At 38.9% G+C, this 22,310-nt stretch overlaps 1 protein-coding gene across 43 annotated transcripts in view; it reads right to left on the bottom strand.

Annotated features, from left to right (window-relative positions):
- nfixb (nuclear factor I/Xb) overlaps positions 1 to 22,310 on the bottom strand; it is a 171,966-nt gene that overhangs the window by 8,395 nt on the left and 141,261 nt on the right. For 7 of the 43 annotated variants that reach the window (XM_084128571.1, XM_084128593.1, XM_084128611.1 and 4 more), the window contains 5 exons: positions 20,567 to 20,641; positions 14,100 to 14,228; positions 10,780 to 10,958; positions 8,482 to 8,629; positions 4,656 to 4,747 (listed from right to left, as the gene is read on the bottom strand). In XM_084128571.1, the coding sequence (XP_083984697.1) occupies positions 4,656 to 4,747; positions 8,482 to 8,629; positions 10,780 to 10,958; positions 14,100 to 14,228; positions 20,567 to 20,641 (623 nt within the window). The remainder of the gene's footprint in view (positions 1 to 4,655; positions 4,748 to 8,481; positions 8,630 to 10,779; positions 10,959 to 14,099; positions 14,229 to 20,566; positions 20,642 to 22,310) is intronic. The other 36 variants (XM_084128576.1, XM_084128581.1, XM_084128585.1 and 33 more) reach the window with 7 other exon arrangements.

Here is a 22,310-nt window from a genome sequence, read left to right as displayed (position 1 = left end):
ACACCTGTGCAATAATCATGCTGTCTAATCAGCATCTTGATATGCCACACCTGTGAGGTGGATGGATTATCTCTGCAAAGGAGATGTGCTCACTAACACAGATTTAGACAGATTTGTGAACAATATTTGAGAGAAATAGGCCTTTTGTGCACATAGAAAAAGTCTTAGATCTTTGAGTTCAGCTCATGAAAAATGGGGGCAAAAACAAGTTTATTTTTTTTTATATTGCATACTGTACATGTACACACACACATATACTGTACATATGTGTATATGTACAGACATGCACATACACACAGATTTATATATATTTTTTAATAATTTACGCAACATATATTATGAAAACAAACTTTTGTTAAATGTGATTAATCGATTTGACACTACTAATTATATTATTTATAAATAAAATAATATATAAATATATATTTCATATATAAATATATATTTAAACTAATATATAAAATTATTGTTTTAAATAAAATAAATATAGCGCTTATACATCAGCTCCATCAGTGTGAAGAGACATGTCAGACAGACAGAAGGAGAGATGTCGCTCTGGATTACGGCAAGAGCTCGGCTCCATCGGTGTGAAGAGAGATGGAGAAGGATAGATGTCGCTCTGGATTACGGCAAGAGCTCGGCTCCATCGGTGTGAAGAGAGATGGAGAAGGAGAGACACTGCTCTGGATTACAGGCGAGAGCTCGACTCCATCAGTGTGAAGAGACATGGAGAAGGAGAGATGGAGAAGGAGAGATGTCGCTCTGGATTACGGCGAGAGCTCGGCTCCATTGGTGTGAAGAGAGAAGGAGAAGGAGAGATGGAGAAGGAGAGACGCCGCTCTGGATTACGGCGAGAGCTCGACTCCATCAGTGTGAAGAGAGATGGAGAAGGATAGATGTCGCTCTGGATTACGGCGAGAGCTCGGCTCCATCGGTGTGAAGAGAGAAGGAGAAGGAGAGATGGAGAAGGAGAGACGCCGCTCTGGATTACGGCGAGAGCTCGACTCCATCAGTGTGAAGAGAGATGGAGAAGGATAGATGTCGCTCTGGATTACGGCAAGAGCTCGGCTCCATCGGTGTGAAGAGAGATGGAGAAGGAGAGACACTGCTCTGGATTACAGGCGAGAGCTCGACTCCATCGGTGTGAAGAGAGATGGAGAAGGAGAGATGGAGAAGGAGAGATGTCGCTCTGGATTACGGCGAGAGCTCGACTCCATCAGTGTGAAGAGACATGGAGAAGGAGAGATGGAGAAGGATAGATGTCGCTCTGGATTACGGCAAGAGCTCGGCTCCATCGGTGTGAAGAGAGATGGAGAAGGATAGATGTCGCTCTGGATTACGGCAAGAGCTCGGCTCCATCGGTGTGAAGAGAGATGGAGAAGGAGAGACACTGCTCTGGATTACAGGCGAGAGCTCGACTCCATCGGTGTGAAGAGAGATGGAGAAGGAGAGATGGAGAAGGAGAGATGCCGCTCTGGATTACGGCAAGAGCTCGGCTCCATCGGTGTGAAGAGAGATGGAGAAGGAGAGACACTGCTCTGGATTACAGGCGAGAGCTCGACTCCATCGGTGTGAAGAGAGATGGAGAAGGAGAGATGGAGAAGGAGAGATGTCGCTCTGGATTACGGCGAGAGCTCGACTCCATCAGTGTGAAGAGAGATGGAGAAGGAGAGATGCCGCTCTGGATTACGGCGAGATCTTGGCTCCATCAGTGTGAAGAGAGATGGAGGAGAGATGGAGAAGGAGAGACGCCGCTCTGGATTACGGCGAGAGCTTGGCTCCATCAGTGTGAAGAGAGATGGAGAAGGAGAGATGGAGAAGGAGAGATGCCGCTCTGGATTACGTGCGAGAGCTCGACTCCATCAGTGTGAAGAGAGATGGAGAAGGAGAAATGCCGCTCTGGATTACAGTGAGAGCTTGGCTCCATCAGTGTGAAGAGAGATGGAGGAGAGATGGAGAGGGAGAGACGCCGCTCTGGATTACGGCGAGAGCTCGACTCCATCAGTGTGAAGAGAGATGGAGAAGGAGAGATGGAGAAGGAGAGATGCCACTCTGGATTACGGCGAGATCTTGGCTCCATCAGTGTGAAGAGAGATGGAGAAGGAGAGACACCGCTCTGGATTACGGCGAGAGCTCGGCTCCATCAGTGTGACGAGAGATGGAGAAGGAGAGATGGAGAAGGAGAGATGCCGCTCTGGATTACGGCGAGAGCTCGACTCCATCAGTGTGAAGAGAGATGGAGAAGGAGAGACACCGCTCTGGTTTACGGCGAGAGCTCGACTCCATCAGTGTGAAGAGAGATGGAGAAGGAGAGACACCGCTCTGGATTACGGCGAGAGCTCGGCTCCATCAGTGTGACGAGAGATGGAGAAGGAGAGATGGAGAAGGAGAGATGCCGCTCCGGATTACAGTGAGAGCTCAGTGAGAGAAAGCGGGATTGTTTCTCCTGATTGGCTTTAACAAAACTCTCTAGAAGTCAAATCCTGGAAACACTTTGGCTGAGAGGGTCTGGGAGGAGGGGCTGTGGGTAACTTTTGTTCTGGGTGACTCTTGCAGGTCACACAAACACCCCCGGCACGTCCCGTCTATCCCCCCCACCCCAACAGCCACTCGGGCAAAGTAACTCTTCCCCTCTAAGCTGTACTCCTCCCTCTCACAATCCCATCTTCCCCCTGTAATCCTTGGCAGTGACCAGCTCTACTCAAACACACACACACACACCTCTCTAGTTCAACTGCCTGTGACATCATGTCTCGTTGCTGCGGGCAACCAGACAGTTGGGACGTGACTTTTCAGTTTAGGGGCCGTGCTTAAACTTTGCCTCTCTTTCCTCCGGGCCTGTCTCACTTTTCCGCAGATCTTTCCTTGTTCCTTTGGATGGGAACAGAGAAAACGGAGAGAACTTCCCCATACGGAGATGTATGGACATACAGTGGGCCCAAAAGGTTTTCAAACACTTAAAAGGCACAGGTCTGAATGGCACTACATGAGATGATCTGTCTGTATCTGTGCGTCTGAAAGCTACTGGATCTTTTCTCTTCAATCACGCCACTTTTCTTTTGAGTCTTTGGACAAAACCAGAGTTGTGTTGATTTTTCTTGGATGTATGAAGTCAGTTCACTCAGGTGAAGAAAATCTCATCAAATATGAACATGATACACTGACATAAAGCTTATATCACCTAAAACAAAAACTCTAGTTCTTTTGATTTATCATTGAAAACCTCACAAAGTAGTTTTTGTGGAATGTTTGAAAAGTGTTCTTTTGCTGTTTCTTCAAAATACATGCCACTTGCTTTGATATTCTGTCAACAAACATTTTAAAGTTGAACTTAACTGCTGAAATACCCTTTAGGCCACTTGAAAGTTCACTGAAGAAAGTAAGTAAATTATTAGCTCTTTGAAGTAAATTACACTGAATTATAATTATTAATGCACTCTTTCAATGCACATTTACATAAAAATGTATAAATAAAAACAAAATAAATTAATTTATTATTTCGCCATTGTATCTCTGCCTCTTTTAGCTGTTATTAATGTTTGTATTACATTGAATTGATTTTTTTAATTAATAATATATGTATTATTTCACTATTGTCTCACTGCCTCTTTATCTTTCATAAATGTCTGTATTAAATTTAATATTTTTAATATTTTATTATTGCACTATATATTTATTTCTTTACTTGCATTGCATAGAAATATATGCAATTGCTATATATATATATATATATATATATATATATATATATATACACACACACACATATATATATATATATATATATATATATATATATATATATTCATCTGCAAATAATGAATCTTCGCAAAGCATTTACTTATAATGACCAGCTATTTTCATTGTCACAGTCATTGTCTACATTACATTTAATAATTTTATATAAATTAATTATTGCACCCAGAAAAGTGCAACACAAATAATAATATTTATAATAAAAATAATATATATATACATTCACCAACAAATAATGAATCTTTGCAAAAAATTTACTTATAATACCCAGCTATGCTATTTTGCACACAAGTTGTTTAAGTCTTAGAGGACAAAAGGAAAGTGGTTCCTCTACCCTTAAAAAATTTAGGGGGAACACACTAGAAAATGTGCAAAATCGGACAAAGCGAAGTCACAGCCAAGAAGTCACGGTGGGAGAGAAGAAAAAAAAAATCACCAGCAGAGGGTGATAGCGAGTTGAGAAACAAGTTAAAGAAGGTGAAAAAAACACTGAGAATTGAGGAAAGGTTAGGCAGAAAGAGAGGGAAATGAATGGTCAAATCCAGAGAGGCCGTCCAGCAGAGGGAGGAGGTGAGAGCGGGCGAGTTAGCGACTTCAGATGGTCACCATGTGTTGAGGAGCAGGGAGCCGGCCCGGGGCGGGTGTGGTTTACACATTAATGAGTAAAGTGTACTGGGTGATGGAGGAGGCGCAGTGTGGTGGCCGCACATTCGCAACGCTCAAATCAACTACACCGCGCCGATCAGCTTGAGTTATCGCAGGCCTGCTCCAGATGGGCCCGTCACCGCATAGCAGAGAGCATCATGGGAAAAGAGGGGAGGAGCAGGCTAACATGCTAAGAAAGAGGATTTTAAGCGCTCGAACACAAGAAACAAGGTTTGTTTGATTATAACAATCACCTGCGTCTGCTGGGGTATGTTCAGAAAGTTGTTGTCCCGTGATCCGATGCTGACAAACCTGTTGGGAGCTGTGGAGCCTGGCGTGGAGTATGCTGAGAAAGAAAGAGAGAAGAAGAGAGACAGAAAATATAAATAAAAAACAAAAAGATTTCAGAAAATCATCAGAAAAGCACGACATTTAGCATTTTCATGAATCACCCTATACAATATAAAATCTTTTAGTTATTTAAAGAGCAATCTGAACAAAAAAAATGATTCTCAGCAGATGCTTTGAGCAAATTTCATGAAATATTTAGTGAAAACTGAAAAACTCCTGTACTGAATGTACAGCAAGAACTTATCATCAAAGATATACTATGCTTGATTGTCATTGGTTCACACAGTTGAAGATCAATCAATTAAAATTGAATTTGAATCTGCAGGTTTGAAGTCATTATGAAATTTAGGGCAGTTTCAGGTTTCGGATTTATTTGATGGACTCTGTAACCGTTCATCAAATACGGAAAAAAATCAAAGCCAAAGAGCCGTATTTGTTAGCGCTTTCTTTAGCAAACATTCAAAAAGATATGAAATGCTGCTTTGTTCATTCATAAAAAAAAAATATATATATTATTATTGCAATTAGATACCATTTGTTTAATGAAAGACATTATATAATACACAATTTATTTTGGAGCTAAGTTGTTAAGCTAAGCACTAAATGATTAGGATTTACTTTGCTAAAAGAAACTAAAAGGGTTTTAGGCCATTCGTTTTGTATATTTACCCTTAATAATCCGCATTAACCGTAGTGAACTTATTGTAATGCATGACCACTATAAACTTAATGCTTTAACATAAGCAAATAACCATTCTATATATTTGTAAGCAGGTGTGGTAAGTGCATTCTGGAGAATCAGCAACATATAAACACATAAAAAGACAACACACACAAACAACATAAAAAAAAACAATGGAGCCCAAAAAAAAAAAAAAAAAAAAAAATGAAACGGAAGGAAAAATAAGAAACATGAAAGAAAAGAGGAAAAGAAATGCAAGTGCTCCGTCCAGTGCCCCGTCTGTGGTGAGTGAAAATATTTTGTCTGATTCTCCACCCCGATACGCCACCTCCTCTCTGAACGACCTAAATTTGGTTTGAGTACGGGACAAACTGACCTTTAGACCAGCACTGGAGCTCAACTATCACATTTCCACAAGCCAAAAGCTAACCAGCAATGTGAATGTAACCAAAACAAACTCAAATCAAACCAACGTAAAATTACAAAGCATGGGTTCCGTGTCTCACAATCGACTCTTCAACACACTGACCAGCACAAATCAACCTGGACCAAAATGAAAGTTCAAGATGGTCTAAGCTGGTCTTTTTAGTCGAGTGGATACACACTCTTCTATGTTGTTTTGATTTTCAGGCCAGCACTGTCCAATAATTAGAGGCTGCATTATAAAAAGTCAGCGAAAATTGTTTGAACTAAAATGCATAAAAAATTTAAAAAACAATTTGGAGTCCACTTTTACTGCCCTAAATTTGCACCCTTCAGTACGGAGGCCCTAAGGGGACATTTAAAGGGAAAAATATGAGATGGGAGGAAAATCTATGTTTGAGGACTTTTTGCGTTCTCAAGTAAAATAATTGCTTTCCCTCCAAGAAATTTTGCATTTGCTTGCAAAAGCTCTAAATTATAGTTTTCCTCCCACTTCATATTGTTTTCATCACAAAAGGGAGCAAATGCAAAGAGTCTCGGGAGGACACTAGAGTTTTGCAAAAGAACACAAAGGTTTTTGTAAGTGAACAAAGTTTCTTAGAAGAAAACACAAAGGTTTTACGATTTGTGAAACCTACGAGCATTTGCAAAGTTTCTCAGGGGAACGCAAACGTTTTTTGGGAGAACGCAGTTTCTCGGAGGACAGATTTCTGATTGAATGCAAAGTTTCTCAGGGGAACGCAAAATTTTGAAAGAGATTGCAGTTTTTTGGGGGAGAGTATTGTAATCGAATGAAAAGTTTCTCAGGGGAACGCAAACGTTTTGTGAGAGAACGCAGTTTCTCGGGGGAGAGTTTTGTGAGAAAACGCAAATTTTCTCAGAGGAACACAAACGTTTTGTGGGAGAAAGCAAAGTTTTTCAGGTGAACGCAAACGTTTTTTGAGAGAACGCATTTTTTTGTGATCAAATAAAAAATTTCTCAGGGGAACACAAAGGTTTTGTGGGAGAACGCAAAGTTTCTCAGAGGAACGCAAACGTTCTTTGAGAGAACGCAGTTTCTCGGGGCAGAGTTTTGTGAGAGAACGCAGTTTCTCAGGGGAGAGTTTCTCAGAGGAACGCAAATGTTTTGTGGGAGAACGCAAACGTTTTTTGAGAGAACGCAGTTTTTTGGGGGAGAGTTTTGTGAGAGAACGCAAAGTTTCTCAGAGGAACAATATTTTTTTTGAGAGAACGCAGTTTTTTGGGGGAGAGTTTTGTGATCGAACACAAAGGTTCTCAGAGGAACACAATATTTTTTTGAGAGAACGCGGTTTTTTGGGGGAGAGTTTTGTGATCGAACGAAAAGTTTCTCAGAGGAACAATATTTTTTTTGAGAGAACGCAGTTTTTTGGGGGAGAGTTTTGTGATCGAACACAAAGGTTCTCAGAGGAACACAATATTTTTTTGAGAGAACGCGGTTTCTCAGGGGAGAATTTTGTGATCGAACGAAAAGTTTCTCAATGGACCGCAAACGTTTTGTGAGAGAAAGCAAAGTTTATCAGAGGAACACAAACGTTCTTTGAGAGAACGCAGTTTCTCGGGGGAGAGTTTTAGTGATCGAATGCAAAGTTTCTCAGGGGAATGCAAACATTTTGTGAGAATGCAAAATTTCTCAGGGGAACACAAACGTTTTGTGAGAATGCAAAGTTTCTCAGGGGGATGCAAACGTTTTGTGAGAGAACACAGTTTCTTGGGAGAGAGTTTTGTGAGAGAACGCAAAGTTTATCAGAGTAGCGCAAATCATTTTTGAGAGATCGCAGTTTCTCGGGGGAGAGTTTTTTGAGAGAACACCCAAGTTTCTCAGGGGAACGCAAACATTTTGTGAAGAGAACGCAGTTTCTTGGGGGAGAATTTTGTGATCAAACGCAAAGTTTCTCAGGGGAACACAACATTTTTTTGAGAGAACACCAAGTTTCTCAGGGGAACGCAAACGTTTTGTGAGAGAACACAGTTTCTCTGGGGAGAGTTTTGTGAGAGAACGCAGAGTTTCTCAGGGGAACACAAACGTTTTTTTGTTAAAACGCAGTTTCTCGGGGGAACGCAAATGTTTTGCAAGAAAAATTAGTTTCTCAAGGTAGAGGTTTGTGATCGAATGCAAAATTTATATGGGCAAATGCTCGTAAAAGTTTCGCAAGAGAACACAAAAGTTTTCAGAGTGAATGCAAAAGTTTATCAGGGAAACACAAAAGTTTTGAGAGAGAATGCAAAACCATTGAAATATATATTTTACTCCCAACTCATTTTTATTATTTCCCTTTATGGGCTCCGTACTTTAGTGACATTTTGATGGGTTAAACCACTAAAAACCACTAAAATCCATGCCTGAAAATTAGGATGCATAAAAAAAGACCTGCACGAAAATTGCATTGGTTTCATTCAGATTGAAAAAATAAAATAAAAGTAGTAAGGACTAGGTCTGACCCAACAGTTAGTGCTAACACGATAGTTACGAATAATGGGCAGTAGATGTTAACTCAAGAAACACATACTAGATGGCAAAAATCGGCCCAGCTGTGGCCAGACGACTGGCTTTCTCCCAGCCTTCGAGGGGTTTGGTGGAATGGGGGGGGGTTCGGGTCACTTACACGGAGATGTGGGTGAGGTGAGTCCGCCATCGGGGGGCGTGCTGCTGGGTTTAGAGTCTGGCATTGGGAGGGGCACTGGACGCGCCACAGGGGGGGGTGGAGGCAGCAAGAAGGAGCCCGGCATTTTGCTCTGGCCGCTCCCGTTCGGCTGCAGACGACACAAACAGGGTGAGGAGTACGGACACGCCCGACACCCCACAAATGGAAAAAACAACGCAGACTCGCTTAAAAAAAAAATAAAAAAATAAAGGAATGGCGGGTGGCTGGTAGTGGAAAGAGTTGAGAGGGAAACAACCAAAAGGATGGTGAATGTCTGTTTGCTTTTGTTTATGAAAGGGTGTGTTTGTGTGCGTGTTTGTGTGTCGACTTCACCACAGGCATAGACAGGAGCAGTGGAGGAGCTGGAAAAAAACAAAAATGGAGGACTTTAGGTAGAAGGTGAGGAAGAAGAAGAAATGGGCGCACGAATGGTGAGGTGAGCTTTGGTCCATGGAATGATTCCAAATCAAAATCTGGGCGCAAAAAAAAAAAAAAAAGCCACGTTCAAAACGCTGAAAATGGCAGAAGCAGAACTGAGGAGGGATGCGCTACGCTGTAATGCGCAGAGGTCGTCAGCTGTTGCACAGATGGGTTTTAACGTGGAAGTGGACAGAGAAGGAGAGATTAACTCAAGATTGTCTAGACAAGCACAAGATACATAACAGTGACCGATTAGTCGGCCTCAAAGACAAGGAAGGAACGCACACTTTTGTTTCCATCGGAAAAGACAGTATGCAGTTACTGTGTGTATATAGTAAAAAAGTACATACATTATCTACATTTGTGCATTATTTAAAAAGTTTTTGGATGCTTGATAACAGCAAACTTCAATCTTAGCTGGTCTGTTAATTGCGACAGATGTCTCAGGGCTCCAGACTGTAAGATTTGTACTTAATTGTCACCTGTAATGTGCTTGTTAATTTAAGTAAACAATTAACAAACTTTCAGCTTTCAAATTCTGTCAATTTTGTCATGAAATACAAGCAATAAATGTCGGTTTGGCGCTTTTTAATGTGGCCTGACAGACAGATCGCTCAATCAGCATTTCGACCTTGGAAAGAGCTTGTACAAAACAGCTTGAGAACAATCATGTCACGTAACGTCAAATTTTCCTCAGAAAAGCCATTCAGTACTCAAACTCAGTAGTCAGCAAGGAAAATAACTATAGAAAAGGGCATTTTGCTAAATATATCCACTATATCACACAATACTTATATTTTTACTTAACCTGTTGTCTACATAAGAAAGAATGCAAGGAGCTAAAAATGAAATTCAACACCGCCCGTATAATTTCATATGAAGAGCTGCCTTTCACCAAATTTACCTCTCAGATATTACTCATGAAGAAAAATAGATTGGGTTTGTGCAAGACATACGACAATGTTTATATGACATTGTTATGGTCTGTGACTGGTTCAGATTCTGTGTAAAGAACGATTCTTTGTGACTGTCAAGTTGGAAAAACAATTCAGTTCCTACTTTAAGTGAATCTTAGTTCCCAGGACATCCACAAGATGGATGAAAATGCTGATGCTGTAAAAAGGAGGGCAGACGTGACAACACATGACAAAATTACAATACGTTTATTCTTTTGTGGCACTTAAAAAAATAATAATTTGGCGCCTATTTTTTTCCCTTATAGGAGCCAAAGGGTCCTTAATTGATTTTTTGTCTGGAGCCCTGTGTCTTCACACATTACTTTAAATGCTTGATAACTTTAGTTTCACAGAGAAAAAGAATACATTCAATATCAATTAATGAGGCAAGTATTTTTGCTTAAAATGAAAACTAAGTTCTGTTCCATCAACATTTGGTTTGGAAGGATGAAATGTCTTATCATTAAACAATTGCATACTGCACATTATATACTCTATATTTCCAAACATTTTAACAAACAGTATGTGAAACAATATGCAGTAAGCAATGATAAATGTTTTATACAGTGGATTGTGACAATGGCTGCATTCAAAATGGAGTATTAGTATAAAGTGTCCTAAAAGATCAAGTTGAACACATTGCATTGTGGGATAGAGTATTTCATGCGTTCTTCTCTCTTGTATAATGTATACTGGGTTTTTAATGCAAACAGAACATTTGTATACGGTTCACAGTATACATGCTGCAAAAATAGTATGAGTAGTATGATACTGTAGGACGGCATTCCCAAAATTCACTATTAAACCAGTGTGTGTTTGTTCAGAGAACAGCTGCATAATGAGTTCAATTCAGACGTTCACACCAACACTCATTTCCTCTTACCTGACCGCTAGCCTGTCCTGATCCGTCGGCGCACACGAACTGCACAAACTCCTTGAGCGGGTCCTGTCCCGGGTGGTGGTGGTATCGGATGGTGGGATGGGTGAAATACGGGCTGGACTGCTGGATGATGGATGGCGAGGGGAAGTGCAGGGAAGAAGCTGAGGCACGGGGACTTCCTGCTGACAGACACACACACACACACACACAAAGAGAGAGGTTAGTGACAGATATTATACAAGTACAGTAGTATATTAATAATTAGTACAAGAAAGACTGACACACAAGGATACAACAGATGACATGAGATGGAAGTGATGGAAAGCAGTTCAGGAAAAATGGTGTGTGTGTGTGTGTGTGTGTGTGTGTGTGTGTGTGTGTGTGTGTGTGTGTGCACTATAATTGGGGAACAAAGCTGTTCGCAGAACAGAGCTAAATCGGACAAAACCTCCCTTAGGATCCCAGGCGATGTCTTGATAGGTAAAAATGATTCAGAAATATATGAATATATATATGAAATATACATCATTATATAATCTAATTTTTAAATCCCAAAATGCTTAAAGGTTTCTTTTAGTTGGATTAAGGATTTAGGTTAAGCTTTTATTCTGTAGACTTCAGTTAGCTTTATATAAGAACAATCAATGTGTGTGTGTGTGTGTGTGTGTGTGTATGTGTATCACATTGCATCAGTGCTGTATGAATCATAAAGTGATCACACTAAATTGAACAATGTGCTGCTGAAAAAAAACACAAAAAAAACAACATGTGGTCCTCTTTTTCTTTCTCACACTCAACTTTAACCTCTCTCCGAAACTCAAAATTATTATGCAGACACACAAACATGCTATCCAAGTGAAAAGCCTCTTAATTGCCTTTATTTTAACATAAGATTTCGTCACATATGATGTATCAATTTTTAATTGCCAAGAGAGCCCCCAAACTATCCGTCTGTCTATCGGCCACAAACATGTAAGAGAGACTGCGTGATTTTTTGTTGTTGTCTGTCCAATACGGCACCTCATAGATGCGCACTGTGAAATATCACTTCCAGATTTTTAGATGACCTCCTTCTTCGTTAATTGAATAGTAGGAAATGGTATGAAGGCACATAAATTAATAAAACATTGGTACAAGGACCTAAAATTAAGTTGCATGAGAAAAGAAAATAAGTATCAGCACAACCCTAATGTGAAGTCATGACACGCTCTCATTTGCATGAAGAGTAACAGTGCGACTGGCGAGTGGAAGGGTGAGGGGTCTTGTCTCCTCCAGCCAAACGGGACCCCAGCTGCCCGGGACAGTCTGCCAACATCCAGAGCCTCGCTGTAACCCAGACGCGGGCGCCTCGCTCCCAGGCAAAGCCCTGCTTTAACCCTCTCTGCTGTGCAGACTGCTATTCCCTCCTCTTCCTCGTTTCTTTCGCTCTTTCATCATCCATTCTTTAATCCCATTAGGGAATGGGATGGAGCCAAGGCTTCAAGGAGGAGGCAAATGGCACCACAAACTACCACCACCAAAGACCCCCTCCCACATGGAGTGACTACACAACAACAGCTCTAAACACAACCGGGCTACACAAAACAACACATGGCCACACAAGAGGGCATCGCTAGCATACGGCTACGACTCAATCCAAATGTATACAACATAAAAAAAAAAAACTGAAACACAAACAAACACAAACATAGAGATATATCTATCTGTTTATCTATCTATCTATCTATCTATCTATCTATCTATCTATCTATCTATCTATCTATCTATCTGTCTGTCTGTCTAACTGTCTGTCTGTCTCTGTCTGTCTGTCTGTCTGTCTGTCTGTCTGTCTATCTATCTATCTATCTATCTATCTGTCTGTCTGTCTGTCTGTCTAACTGTCTGTCTGTCTCTGTCTGTCTGTCTGTCTGTCTGTCTGTCTGTCTATCTATCTATCTATCTATCTGTCTGTCTGTCTGTCTGTCTGTCTGTCTAACTGTCTGTCTGTCTATCTATCTATCTATCTATCTATCTATCTATCTATCTATCTGTCTGTCTGTCTGTCTGTCTGTCTGTCTAACTGTCTGTCTGTCTATCTATCTATCTATCTATCTATCTATCTATCTATCTATCTGTCTGTCTGTCTGTCTGTCTGTCTGTCTATCTATCTATCTGTCTAACTGTCTGTCTGTCTGTCTGTCTGTCTGTCTGTCTGTCTATCTATCTATCTATCTATCTGTCTGTCTGTCTGTCTGTCTGTCTGTCTAACTGTTTGTCTGTCTGTCTGTCTGTCTGTCTGTCTATCTATCTATCTGTCTGTCTGTCTGTCTGTCTGTCTGTCTGTCTATCTATCTATCTATCTGTCTGTCTGTCTAACTGTCTGTCTGTCTGTCTGTCTGTCTGTCTGTCTGTCTGTCTATCTATCTGTCTATCTATCTATCTATCTAACTGTCTGTCTGTCTGTCTAACTGTCTGTCTAACTGTCTGTCTATCTATCTATCTATCTATCTATCTATCTATCTATCTATCTATCTATCTATCTATCTATCTATCTGTCTGTCTGTCTGTCTGTCTATCTATCTGTCTAGCTCTGTCCTGCTGGAGGCTCTTTCGTCATGACAGGACCTCACATAGCCAGGTTTGAGCTCGCTGGGCTTTCTCCTAGCAGGTGTGGGGATTTGTCCATATTTGATTTCATATCTATCTGTATAACTATCTGTTTGTTTGTATATCTGCCTGTTTGTCTGTCTGTCTGTCTATTTATCTCTCTGTCTGTCTATCAAAAAAGCACATCTACATCTACGCCACTGATTTGATGGCAAGATTTTCCTGCCGTGTCTAATTTTGGCCCATTTACAATTTTTTCCTTCTCTTCCGTCTAGTTTAATCGATAATAGATGACAAAATACTTCAGAACATCTATGAAAATTTGGTTTTCTAATCCTGTGAGTCTTGTATAGCAGTTAAAATTGTACAGAGTGGATACATACTCTGATCACTGCTGTACAGCATTTAAATGATATCTTACAAGCTCATGTGCATCTAGCGGGGGGGAAATGAAGTCGGGAAATGGAGAGACCAACCACCAACCAATCACATTGATGGACAGACAGACAAAAAAAAAAAAAAAAAAAAAGACAAATCAGCCTCGGTACAGAGGAGAAAAAGGGTGGGGGTGGGGGGGGACGAATGGCGAACGCCTTCACCCGACCCGACCGTGGTGTAAACACGACCTCGCCTCTCCCCGAACTTCACCACATCCGACCCCACCGGGGGGCGTGAGGGAGCAGGACAGGAAGGGGAAGGATGTGGGAGGTGGGGTGAGGGGGGCTCTGAACTCTCACCTGGTCTTACACCTGCCAGCATGGGCAGCGGGTGATGGGTGAACGGCATGCGTGCAGACCTCGTATGGCCGGACAGAGCGCTGAAATCGAATTTCCCCGACTTCTTAAGAGAACCAGGCGAAGAGAGTCCTGGTAAAAATGGGATCAACAAAATGGCAGAACAGAGATGTGGATTTAATTAAACAGGGTTTTGCTTCTTGATCTTTATCTAAAAAAAAAAAAAATAATCTTATCCATCTCAGCTTCTAAAATGCTACAAATTTGCTGATAATAATACTAACAAATGTCTTTTAATCTACAGATAAGACACTGCTAGTTTTTTGTTTGTTTGCTGTGAATTATAGAGAAGCCAGCCACACTGCAAAAATAAATAAATAAATAACAATAATAATAATAATAATATGAATCAATATCTTTTTGTCTCATTCCCCAGTAAAAACTTCTTTAGAAAGATGTATATATATATATTCTAAAGAATAAATCTTTCTAAAGAAGTTTTACTGGGGAACGAGACAAAAAATAAAATAAAAAATCAACAAATAAAAAGCAAAATGAATTTATTTTTCTTACCACACTATCAAATTTCTAAAGAATGTTAAAAATATATTTTAAGCATAAATTTCATTAATTTAAATAACATTTCTCTCTCTCTCTAAAAAAAAAAAAAAAAAAAGGCTTAACATATGTCAAATTTGATTCAATAATTGCATAATTATACTAAATTTGATTAAATAATGTTTTTTTTTTTTTTTGCAGTGCGAACAGGTCCAGTCTGCGAGCTTTGCTTTTAAGCATTGGAGTGCAGGAAAGAGTGGGATAGGGTTGGGACAGGGCCGGGAAGGGTCTCTATGCAGCTTTAAGTGGGAAAATAAATGCCATGACAGCAGATCCCATAATAACTCATGTCTGTCTGTCTCTTTCAGTCTCCAAATCTCAAAGGAAAGAGTAGTCAAAACATCAATGTCAATATTTTGCCACCATTTCTCACAGCTTTTAAAGCGACGTCAGTTTCCAAGGATAATAAAAATAAAAAAAAGATCTACAAATTACTAGTAATATATCAAAACATACTCTACCATTCAAAAGTTTGGGCAAATCATCATATTGGAATGATTTCTGAAGGATCATGTGAGTAATGATATTTACTAGCATACTTGTCTGGTTTATGTGTATCTATGTTCAGAATAACTTTAATATTCCAATACACCCGAGCAACCGCATTAGTAATGCCCACCGAACAGAACGGCATGCTTTCACAAACCAAATGCAAATGAGTAAATAAACGCAAATACAAACTGTTTACAGACTCTGACATAAAAACACCCTAAACGTCACCTGGGGAACCAAATCAGAGGCTTTCACTTGACTTTTCAGCACTGAGGGAAAAAGTAAAACACAAGCGGTTCTGTTCCAGTGGCAGGTCCGAACGCTCATGCCAAAAAGAGGAGGACAGGCGGGAAGCGTGATGGTGAGCATGATGAGGGAAATGAAAGGAGAAAGTATGTGATGGTTTGGTCTCCTTGTATATAACGTCGTATTAATGTGTCATCCTGATCCTATAAATGTCAGACTGAGGCCGCAGGGCTTCTAGCTTGAGCTGCCCTGAGTTTGGCATAAACGCTCACCCAGTGACCCAGAAACACGGCCAAACATGTCAAGACTCGGGAAGGAGAGGAAAAGGAGTTTACCATCAAATCCTCTGGCTGGTTTTGAGGGAAACAATTATTAGAAGTGGTGATTTAAATACCCAATTTAAGATGTTGAGGAGCCGTTTAAGGAAGCCACAAATCTGCTAATTATGCTAATGCCACATTTGAATGGATCTCTGCCTCCTTGAAATATATAAAAACAAACAAAAAAAGTAACTCAGAGACAGACAAATTATATTTTTGCAGCATATCAAATCTATTATCAAAAACACCTATAGACAAATGAACTGCAAATTGCATAAGAGATTTGGTACAAAATTTCTTAGTGTTTTTATTAAAAAGGACTGTCAGATTTCATTGGTGGCGTTAAAAGCAACATTGTCTACTGAGAACGTTTGTGTTGCAAAGTCCAACAAAGTGTGACATTTACACAGGATCACTGAGCATTTGTTATGTTTTAAACAAACACTCACAAAACCACAAGATAAATCATTATTATGCTATCTATCATGACTTATTGTGGGAGAGCTAAATGAACGAGTCAAGCTGTTTCTTGTCAAGAAGGGGTAACTGTGGAACAAACAGATTTATGTATTTCAGGGAACTCCAGATAAACTCTCTGTTCTACTGAGAATATATATATATATATATATATATATATATATATATATATATATATATATATATATATATATATATATATATATATATATATATATATATATATATATATATATATATATATACATACATTTATTTTTTCAGAATAACTCTATATTACAAACAAACAAAAATAATCCACATTAATACTATAATAAATAAAGATAAAACTGTCAAAAACATTCATTTTTAATCCCCAATGCAAACAAAAACAATTACATTTTTCTAAAATATAATACTACTATTACAAACAAGATGGAAACTGCAAATTATAGTGCAATATATTAATAGAATAAGATAAGGTTGCGGCAATATCTAAAAACAAGCATCTCTGCTGAAAATATCTGCCATCCGAAACACCTTCATAGTTACAGCTGACAGTTTTCTTCCTTTTCCTGCATTCATGCACATTAGCCTATGTGTGTGTGTGAGTGTGTGTGTGAGTGTGTGGTAAAATGGGTTATGTGTTATTGCTCCGAGTTGTGCCAGCCGCGACACTCAGGCAGACTGGCAGCCAATCAAACGCTCCCGTGACCTTCCAGTCTCGCCACGCTAACAAGCTGGCCACCAAACAAACCTTGACCTGTCAGAAACGCCATATATAACGCCTCCTCAAACACTTGAACAGACACACACATTCACCGTCCAACCATCAGAAAGTCCCACTTCTACAAACACACACAGACAGAATGACACACTTCTACCATGAATTTACAGAAATAATACACACAGGGTTGAGTGATAAAAAATAAATAAATAAAAAATCACATTTATTTCACACTTGCCAATAAAATAGCAAATAAAATTTTTTGAAGCATTTACTTGAAAATGGCATTTGGAAATTATCGCTTATTTTAGTCTATTGATTTTTTTAAATAATTTTACCGCAAAAAGACCAATTACTTGCAAATTAAATATTTTAAAACATTTAATATAATCATTGTACATTCACTATAGAAATTATGGGTTTTTCAGTCAATCAATTTTTACAAATAATTGTATATTCATTTAACACTAAAAAAAAGACAAATTATATATAGGCCTATATATATATATATATATATATATATATATAAATAATTTGTCTTTGACATTAATCTGTTTGCATTTAAATGCATTAAAGCATTTAATAAAAAAATTATATATTCACTTTTGAATTTATGACTTGATTTTAATAAATTTTACAGCCATTTTACACTCTGAGACAAATTTCCTGCCATTCAAATATTTTAAAGCATTCAATAAAAATATTTTGTATTCAAAACAGAAATTTCCATGACTTCTGCAGTCTGCTGACTTTTCTAAAATATTTTTTTGTCATGAAATTAAATATTTCTCAGCATTTAAAAATGTTATAACCACCACAGAAATGTCCAAGTGTTTGCCTAATTCTTCTAGGCCTCACATTTTTCATGAATTTCTAGGTCTCTCATGCCCGTGGGAACCCCTTCACTGTCTGACCTCTCGAAACCATCACAAACAGATGTTTACAGACAAAGCGCCACAGTCTAACAAGGTGAAAGAGAGTGCGGGAGAATGAAAAATAGGAGGAGATGATATCCGTGTCAGCCCAGGGCATGAGGAAGCGATCCAGCGTGTGAATGGGTTCACAGACGGCTCGTGTACCCCGGGCGACACCAGATTTAATGATAAATGACACCGTCACCTTGCAGAGTTGCCAAAGCCTCATTCAGGTAGTGAATCACCTTTGAAGCGTAGCGCAGTTCACACTCTCACACACTCACACGCGCTCGGAGCGCCACCACCGCCATCATCGGCGTAACAGATGTCTTCTGTAACCCAGCAGCTCCCAACGCTGTCGACACATGGTGGAGCCATCTGGACCAGAGCTCTGGTGTGTGTGTGTGTGTGTGTGTTTGTGTGTGTTGTGTATTCCCATGACATCAGGAGCACCTGAGCATGCTGGCTTTTTTTGGTGGGATTTACCCATGTTTCCCTAGATTAGGATCTGTGCGCCTGTGTGTTTATCATGACGTGGGCGGCAGTGAATGTGATTAGATGAAGGAGGACCCTCAGGCCAGAAACATACTCTGTGCAAGTACACAAGTTCCCGTTGTACATACATAGCTCGCATTCTTGCATTACTGTGGCTACTCCTGCGTAATCTGCTTTTGCGTACTCAAAGGGGTGATAGGGTTACCTTCAAATGTCTGTGCCATTAAAGTCAATCTGAATCGCCCGGTCTGATGTACGTGAGAGTGAAACAGAATATGCTGCGAGAAAAAAAAAGTTAAAGCTGGACTTGTTTTTTGTTTTGGGGTAATTGATTGGATAGTGAAAAATGTGTCTCTGTATGACAATAATAATAAATACATAATATTAATTGAATTTGATCTACATATAATATATTATGGTATATATATATATATATATATATATATATATATATATATATATATATATATATATATATATATATATCATATATTGACAGCACTTCTATATATATATTCAATTAAAAATCAAAGTCGAAGTCAATCGATTAAAAAAAACTAGATTAATCAAATTTATTCTGTGATTAAAAACACTTCAGTTTTTTATGTTGTTAATATATTTTAGAATGTCATAATTTCACAGTTAATCTACAAATTAATGTAGAAACATCAAAGATTTAAGGTATATAAAGTATATATAAAATATTTGTTTAATGGCATCTTTTTATGAATGAAGGCCAGTATTACTGATACTAATATAGCTACTGATGTCTTGATGAAAAATAGTTTTTCCCCAATTTTAAACATTAATTATGGCCATTCAACATTACAAAGCTATACATTTTTAAGGGATAGTTCACCCAAAAATGAAATTTCTGTCTTTAATTACTCACCCTCGTCTTTCCAAACCCGTAAGACCTTTGTTTGTCATCGGAACCATTCCTGGTTCTACGTCAGAACTCCGGCTCATTATTGGCCAGCTCCTGCATCAGCATCATGCACACGTGTCGTGGTGCTCACGTGACCAGCATCGGCCAATAGTGACGCGGCGTTCTGACGTAGAACTCGGAAGCGCTGCTCTGTTTACACTACGTCAACAGCGGAGGAGAATGACGTGGAAGAGAAGAGTTTTTTTTGTGCACAAAAAGTTTTCTCATCGCTTTATAACATCAAGGTTGAACCACTGTAGTCACATGGACAATTTTAACAATGTCTTTACTACCTTTCTGGGCCTTGAAAGTTGCAATAACGTTGCTGCCTATGTTGAAACCTCTCGGATTTAATCAAGAATATCATAATTTGTGCTCTGAAGATGAACGAAGGTCAGGTTTGGAACGACACGAGGGTGAGTAATTTTTGGGTGAACTAACCCTTTAACATTTATGAGGCTTTAAAAAATATAACATTTAATTTATGTGAACTTAAATGAAAACAATACTTAAAACAATCCTCATATGAACCCATAATAAATGTTATATTTACAGTTGCCCTTCCTATACCTGTCTAACAAGTAGGAAATATATACAGAAATTGAATAAAGTTATCAAAACCTATGTCTTTGATTAACATTAATGACAGACATCATTAGTGGCTGCTGTCACTAAGATCTGCCGATGCAGCAAATCTCACACACACACATCTCATTTTCTCAAAATTGAGCTTGTGTTCACATTCACGTACTTGCACAGAGTACGTTTCAGGCCTCACAGCTTTGAGATCTCATAGGCACGTTGAATAAACAGCTGAAATATTGCTTATAGCATGTAAACCCCTTTAAGCACAAAGACTAATTAAAATAAATCCGGCATGGAGAAGAAACAAACAACAGTGCTAAGTAAATATCTGGAAAGACCCGCTGTTGTATGCAACACAATAGCCACGTTTGTAAGTGTTTATATTATGTGAAAATCAGGATTTTGGATTTGGACTTCTGCTTTGGTCCACAGGGATCCTATATCAGGATCTAACACAAGCAATGGATGTACAGAGAGACTTCTGATGTACAAAACAAAATGAAAGCACATTCACAAGCCACAAAACACCCGCCACCTCAGATCACCAGGAAAAACAGAAAATCAGAGAGAAGGTGTGTGATGCAGCAGAGAGTTTGAAAGAGAGACAGAGATAACAGACACATTTGAATACACTTGTGTGCGTGGTATATACATCAATCATATATAATATGAGGGTAATGTGGTCTAACCATGGTAAGGAAACTGCACGCCATCGGATTCGTGTTTTATCTTCCTCTCCTGCATACTGGCCAAATGGTGTTGCACTGAAAAACCCAAACAAGGCAAAAAGAATAGAGTTAACAATGAATGAGAGAGGGAGAGATTGAGATCATAGGGACAGATGGAGAGAATTTGGGACCGATGAATCATCATCAATACATAAGCACTATACACATCATATGCATGAGGTCAAAGACAGTATTGCACACTATCTCCCAGAGTCAACCCATTCTAGGTGCACTTAAACAATAGAAGTGAAAGCCACACGCATCGCACAAACCATCCAATCAGCAGCAGCGAAAATTTAAGATGGGATGCAGCCAATGAATTTTGAACATTAAATCTAACATGGCAGAGTTTTGAGTTTGTGGCGTGAGCAAAGCAACATTTGTGACTATTTATGATTTGATGTATTGAGGGAATGGTGCATGTTTTATGGTCTGGTGTGAGGATACAGGTAAAAGACCTACATGTCACAACAGCACTGCTCAATCTAAAATGACTTTAAAGTTCAAATAATTTCATCCCCACTCTCTGCCTGTGCAACACAACAACAAAACTGCCTTTTCAAACTTACAAAAGAATTATACCATGGTATCCACAGTTTCCACAAAAATGACTAGAGTTATGTGGTAATTTTAAATTAGCCATCACTGAAAAAAAATTAAAAAATAAATAAAAATAGTTCTTGCACTGCTTGAATGAAATCCAAATCCCATGGTATTTTGCCAGACACTGTGGTTACCATGGTAAATATTTCGAATAGATAGTAAATGCTTGAAAAACACAATAAATTGCTATAGAAAATTTTTATTTAAGGTCTTAATTAATAAAATGCAACATTTTAAAGGTGAAACTTGAAAACAAAAATAATCAAAAAGTGTGTTTTGATAGGGTAAACGGTATCATTTATATGGTAAAATGTGACAAAATTTGACAAAATGTGTGAAAATATTTTTTTTTAAATCATCTTTTTCATATTTGTTTTGTGTTAATTCACCTTTTAAATGTCATAACTATGACTAACAAGCTACACAAGAAATTAAGAGCATTTCTAATCGAACTTGTATTATTATTTTTTTAGTGCTTACAGCCACTAATGTTTTAGTGTCAATAAAGAAATATTACATATACAATTTTTTTTTTTTTCAGCCCTAATTCTGTGAGATCATTACATGCACACATGAATGATCAATTAGAGGGTGATTGTAAGTGCTTTTAAGACTTCTTAAGCTAAGCACCAAACAAAACAGATTCACTAACAGATCAATCCAGTTGCATGAATAGCAGCTTTTCCACCGTCAGGCCGACCGGTTCTAAGAACGATAAGAACCGGTTCCATTTATAAACTCACTTGAGCTTGATTCGGCACGGCACGATTACAAACCGTGCTGGTAAATGAGTGTAGTGACGTCGCCACTCAGGATTGGTCACTCGTCTGTTGCCTGGCTGCCAGTTTCTCTTTAGCGGGCCATGCTCGATAAGTGAGTGAAATATTTAAACATCCTCCATAATGCGGTCACTATTTACATATCAAATCTCCTGTAAACTCTTGCAACAACTGATGCATTTGCATTACATTCAAAAGAGGTCCATTATCAGCCTCAGAGTGGAAAATGAAAACATATCTGTACCAAGTGGGCTGGATCGGCACGGTATAGAGCGGTTAAGCAATGGGAACCGTTTGGCCTGACGGTGGAAAAGCGGCTAATG

Source organism: Abramis brama, assembly GCF_963993115.1.
Source record: "Abramis brama genome assembly, chromosome: 1".
NCBI classification, from domain to species: domain Eukaryota; kingdom Metazoa; phylum Chordata; class Actinopteri; order Cypriniformes; family Leuciscidae; genus Abramis; species Abramis brama.
Note: the sequence above shows the minus strand (reverse complement) of the source record. Positions and strands in the feature narration are given on the sequence as shown.